The 6,000-nt window shown below is 54.3% G+C and overlaps 1 protein-coding gene across 6 annotated transcripts in view; it reads right to left on the bottom strand.

The window, feature by feature from the left end:
* FBXO25 (F-box protein 25) overlaps nt 1–6,000 on the bottom strand; it is a 28,041-nt gene continuing 22,041 nt past the window's right edge. For 2 of the 6 annotated variants that reach the window (XM_027548500.1, XM_027548516.1), the window contains exons 9-11: nt 5,238–5,381; nt 1,703–1,729; nt 336–1,102 (exon numbers count right to left, since the gene is read on the bottom strand). In XM_027548500.1, coding sequence (XP_027404301.1) covers nt 1,013–1,102; nt 1,703–1,729; nt 5,238–5,381 — 261 coding nt within the window. In that variant the 3' untranslated portion in view covers nt 336–1,012. Of the gene's footprint in view, nt 1,103–1,702; nt 1,730–5,237; nt 5,382–6,000 lie in introns of all 6 variants that reach the window. The other 4 variants (XM_027548522.1, XM_027548527.1, XM_027548507.1 and 1 more) reach the window with 3 other exon arrangements.

Genomic DNA, 6,000 nt, shown 5'->3' with positions numbered 1-6,000 from the left:
TTCGGCACAGAACGTGTGCTGAAAGCACAGACTCTTTATTTACAAATACGCAAGACTGCACATTTCCACCTGCTAAGAAGGAAGCAGGAGTGCCTGGGCTCGGGTCCCTGACCTTGTTCATTTCTCCCCTGTATCTGCCGGGGCCATTCCAAGCACACATATTCTGGGTGCCAGGGTTATGCACCAGTTTTATTCTTTTATAAACCTTTATTTTCAAAATTTTCTAAAATGTACATGCAATATTTTTAAAATAAAATTATCTTTGAGAGGTTTCAATACATGATTATCAAAATCATTGACACTACTTTTTTCAGTAAGATGCAAAATTGACAAAGTTAAAATAGGTAGACAAACATGATTTATTACTTTGCTAGAAGAGGATTCCAAGCAGTGTGGTGCAGGCCACACCAGGCTCCCCCAGGTCAGGGCCCTGCCTGTCAGTCTTGGGCACGAGCCCAGGACCACAGCCCCAGACTGAGGCCCTTGTGGGTCTCAGCCATCTGCACAATTCACAACCCACTGCTGAGCATCCAGGAGACAGGCACATACTTCCCTGGATCCTTCTGTATCTGAGAAGACTCGTGCAGACACAACCAAAACTGTTAATATACATCTTAAGAAAAATAAATATTCTGTACAATGTCATTACAAGGATCCGTGATCTACCCTCACCCCAATCACTACAAAATCGGGAAACCATCATTTGAGTTAAGAGGCAGTCTTCTTGGCTGTTAGTGTCAGTTCAGCACAGGATGTGGTGCTGAAAACACACTCTTTTTGAACCATATTTACAAATACACAAAGTTCCAAATTTTAATGTGCTTAGAAGAATTTTTTAAAGAGAGAAGCAGAAATGATTTTGCTGGGGTTCCTTGACCCTATTTCAAAGGTGGATTTTGCTGGGGTTCCCTGACCCGGTTTCAGAGGTGGAAGCCACAGGCACCCTGCCCACAGGCCCTTTTCACGTTGCCTCCAACGCAGACTCCAGGTCATGGTGGGCCTGGGTAGGCCCTCAGTACTTGAAAAGGTCGATGAAGTGCTGCGGGGACACAGGCGTGAAGCAGCTGTCTGGGTCGGCAGCCGTGCAGGGGTGGCCCGAGTCCTGTGGGAAGGGCAGGGCGTTACCGCACGTGCTGGGAAGGAAGACAGCTCAGAAGTCACCAGGCATTCACTTAAATGCACCTGGACCCCACCACACAGGTATGTGGACAGCAAGCAAGAATTAGGAACACGTGGCTGCTCAGCGGGGAGAGTTTCTCTGCCAGTGCATGGGGTACAGGCGGCCCTGAGTCAGGGGGCCGGGAGGAGCCTGTGCTTCCCTCCTCCCCACCCCCAACCCTGCCCTGGTCATGCTGCCCCCTCCCCTGGCGGTGGGTCAGGATCCACTCTGGAACTGCTCTGGGCACCACCCACCCACGTTCACCCGAGGGCCCAGCACCACGCCCCACGGCAGAAACACCCAGGGCTCACTTGTGTCAGCAGACAGAACAGCCTCAGGACCTGGGGGCCAGTTAGGCCAGTGTCTGGAGACAGGACCCCCCCCCCCCAACCCAGCCAAGCCTACACCCCTGGTCTAAAGGCAGCTCGCGGGACCCCGATGGTGGCCAAGTAGGAAGGCCAGTCACACGTCAGCAGAGGCTGCGGCCTCATTGGCCCAGCCCCAGACAGGGGACGCGCACAGACGCGGGCATAGAGGAGGTACCTCGAGTAATAAAGCAAGGCGGCAGTCCTGGAGGTGGCGGAGGAGGAGAGCAGTGAAGGGAGGAAAAAAGGGAAAACAGGGTTAGGAAGAGCCAGGTCACACCAGGACTCAGGCTGAACATGAATCATTTATGAAAATGACCAACATCACTGGGCAGTGAAACCGAGGGGAGAGCTGCCCCCGAGGCCCCACGCAGCAGCCAGAAGCCAGAGGACGCGCAGGCCGTCTGGGGCCGACCTGGCTTCCACCTCCTCCAGTCTCGGGCCCACAGCTGGTGAGACAGCAGAGCCAAATGACCGTCACGACTTCACTGAGAACATGCAGAGCAGCGGGCCACACTGGAACGTTTCTAGCAGGTTTCCCTGAAGCCCACTCACTCCCTCTGAGTCAGCTCAGTGGAATTAAGTGAACAATGTAGGTTCCATGGGAGCCAGCTCCTTCCTGCTCACCCACGGTTTTCAACTCGAGGTCAGCACCAACTTGCCCCTCTCACCACCGGCTGGCTGCTCCCCCTCACCACAGCCCAGGGGTCTGCAGGGCTGGCTGTCGGCACAGGCCCAGACCAGTGGCCTCCTGGCCCCCGCTGCACACTGCAGTGTGGGCCTGGCAGTGGACACACAGTCCTGATCCCTGCCTTTGACTGCATTCACTCTGTCGGGCTTCCAGCCCACTCCACACCTGGCTTTAGCTGAAGTTCCTGAAAAGCAGCTAGAGGATGGGGTGAGCACAGTGGCCTCACAGGAGGGCCACCCCACGGAAGGCAGACAGGCCTGAGCTGCGCCTGTGTGCAACTCCAAGACCTCCTTTCACCTTGCCAACGTTCCCCAAAGGCAAAGCAGAAAAACCGACACAGTGTCCAGACAGTGAAGCCAGGTCAGACAGGACGGCTTGGGGCAGCTGGGGCGGCTGCATGAGCTCGCGGCAGAGCCCCAGCCTATGTGTGTGGAAGAGGACAGGTCCGGTGGGACGCGGGCAGCACGGGCACAGTGGGGTATTGCCCCACATGGGGCTGAGCACCATGCAGCCTCCACGCAGCAGGCCTGCCCTCACGGAGGCGCCACGAAACTGGGCTGAGGCCTGCGGGGGCCAAGCTGTGTGTGGGGGTGCAGTGGCCAGCCAGGGGGCTTGCTCAAGAGCTGACACAGGCAGCAGGGTCCACCACAAATTCCAGACACTCGTTTCTTCTTTATATTTCCACCCGCAGACTCAGTAGAAAGTGGAAGGGCCTCTGGGAGAAAAAGCTGCCATGTGACCCCACAGATGGACAGAGCCAGTCCCCAAGGCTGCACAGAGGTCAAGGCGCTCGGCCTTCAAGGCAAGGCTGTGAACAACATTTCACAGCCCAAAGGCCAGCAAGACACTTGTTCTGAATTTTCATAAACAGAAGAACCTGTAGGCAAATTCTTCTGGAAACCCAAAAAATTACCTCTCCATTTTTAAAAATCCAGAATGCCCCTATTTCTGGATACTTCACCTGAACATGCTGTATGCCAACACAGAAAGCAGCAAGGGTGCCTCTGTTCACTACATCAGAAACAGTGTCCTCAGACGGTCTAAGACAGTCTGCCACATGCAAAGACGAGACGTCTGTCCCAGGGGGACACACCACTGCTCCCAGTGTCTCTGGAATAAACCTTCAGCTCGGGGGAAGCGTCGTTCAGAGCAGCGACCAGATCATCTCATCCGCTGACTCGGCTCTGAAGCTGCCACATGTCTGGGACTACCCTCTGTGTGCTGTGGCAGACTGGCTCACCCGTGTCCCGCTAGCACCCTGGCAAGACTGAGCGTGAGGTGCCCTGGCCTGGAGGAAGAGGTTGCACAGAACCACCACTGCAGCCGTGCAACACCTTTCCTCGTTAACTGTGCAGAACAAGCCGTGCCAGACTCCAGAACAAGTCAGAAACAAAGTGGTCTCCGGCTGGCCCCCTGCAGCACCAGCAGTAAAGCCTTGTTAACACGGGGACTCCCACCGTACAACCACAGGGGTACAGGTTAAAAAAAAGCCCACGTTATCATGTATATAACCTGAAATGAAAACAATTTAAAGTAGTCATTTGTTTTTTAGCAGTTTAGAGTTGGCCTCATAATCCAGCCAACAAATTACAGATAAACAGAAAACAAAAAACAGCCACGGTGCTTCAGACCAGGCAGAAGGCACGTGGCCCATGGCCCCAAGGGAGGACCCTGAGCAGCAGGGGCAGACCGCCTGTCACCCTCCTCCCCAGTGAAATTTCACAACATTAAACAAATTCAGACTCAAGGCAAACTACGGAAATGGTCTTTCTAAGAGGAGGTGAATAGAAGCACCCGTATCTCCCCCAGAAACTTGTTTTTATCAGAGTCTGGACGGGAGAGGAAGGGGCCAGAGAGGAAGAGGATGGGGCTGACAACTGCGGACACAGCTCAGTCTTCACAAGGACCAGACATGCTAAGTTTGGCTCAAAAAAACAGGAGGAGCCCGGGCGCTTTCATGGGCCTCTCCTCTGCTCCAGGGCTGTGCTGTAAGGAAAGCCCCTGGAGGCACCATTGCTGGGGTCCTGACAGTGGAGCTGAGGCCAACTGTGGAAAATGGGGGTTGGGGGTGGCCTCCCTTGACTTCCAGAAGAGGCGGGGATCCTGACCCTCCTCTCAGGCTGAGCCATGAGAACAGGGGGAAGCAGCCCGCCGGGACTCAGGCCGCAGCACAGTCAGCGTGCTCACAGCCAGGGACCAGATCACGCCCTAACATCCTGCACCAGACGAGGTTGGGTGGCCCCAATTTCAGGTCCAACCATGTTCTGCTTTGGTGAACCTGTCCCTGGCCCCAGTCCCTGGGGAGACGCCGTCGTGTCATCACACTCTACACTCGGGTGGACAGTCCCTGCTGAGACACCATCATGTCATCACACTCTACACTCAGGTGGACAGTCTCTGGTGAGACACCATCACATCACACTCTACACTCCGGTGGACAGTCCCTGGTGAGACCCCATCATGTCATCACACTCTACACTCGGGTGGACATCCCTGGGGAGACGCCATCATGTCATCACACTCTACACTTGGGTGGACAGTCCCTGGTGAGACCCCATCATGTCATCACACCCTACACTCGGGTGGACATCCCTGGGGAGACGCCGTCATGTCATCACACTCTACACTCGGGTGGACAGTCCCTGGTGAGACCCCATCATGTCATCACACTCTACACTCGGGTGGACAGTCTCTGGTGAGACCCCATCATGTCATCACACTCTACACTCGGGTGGACAGTCCCTGGGGAGACGCCGTCATGTCATCACACTCTACACTCGGGTGGACAGTCCCTGGTGAGACCCCATCATGTCATCACACTCTACACTCGGGTGGACAGTCCCTGGTGAGACCCCATCATGTCATCACACTCTATACTCGGGTGGACAGTCCCTAGTGAGACACGATCATGTTATCACACACTACACTCGGGTGGACAGTCCCTAGTAGACACCATCATGTCATCACTCACTACTCTCAGCTGGACAGTATGTCTCTCCAGGAGCACAGGTGCTATCCTTACCTTCCAGAAGAGGATGCTGCAGTGCCGGCAGAAGTGCAGGGTGTCTCCATACTGCTCCTTGGTGGGGTAGTGCTTCTGAAGTGCAAAATACATCAGCTTCCACTCCACATGGCCTTTTTCTGAAAGGATCAAGTGTCTACAAAACTAGACAAACAGACTTCTGTTCAGACGCAGATGACTTTCATAGCAACGTCATTTGTACAACAACTTTAAAAGGCAACACACTGCAGGAAACATTTAATTATGTGAAATTAAATTTGAGCTGAATCCATACAATGGAATACCATGCAGCTGTTCAACAGACTTAAAGGTTTTTATCTGGAGTGATGTCCATGATGTCTATTAAGCTAAAAATAAGTTATATGCTATCGAGTCTGACGGGGACTGGTAACTAGAATGCAGAAAGTATCCAAATACAAAATGGGCAAAGGATTTGGAGAGACACACAAGCAGGCAACAAGCACGTGAACAGATGCTCAGTGTCTTGGACCCCAGAGACGGCAGGAGGCGGCACCTCATACCCTACGGGGCAGCGACCACACCCTCAGAGGAACAGGCACGGATGGAATGCTGAGCAGGCGGGCTTGGGCGTGGCCAGGGGCTGCCAGACGCAGCAGCATGTTCACAGTTCCTCACAATGTTACCCTCCGCTCATGAGCCCCGTGCCCCCAGGAGAAGGTGACCATGGTTGCTCCACGGCCTGGCTGTGCCCAATCCTCACCCTCTGATTCAGGCAGGAACCTGCTTGCTGCCTCCACCACCT

The sequence above is a fragment of the Bos indicus x Bos taurus genome, chromosome 1 (genome assembly GCF_003369695.1).
Source record: "Bos indicus x Bos taurus breed Angus x Brahman F1 hybrid chromosome 1, Bos_hybrid_MaternalHap_v2.0, whole genome shotgun sequence".
NCBI lineage: Eukaryota > Metazoa > Chordata > Mammalia > Artiodactyla > Bovidae > Bos > Bos indicus x Bos taurus.
Note: the sequence above shows the minus strand (reverse complement) of the source record. Positions and strands in the feature narration are given on the sequence as shown.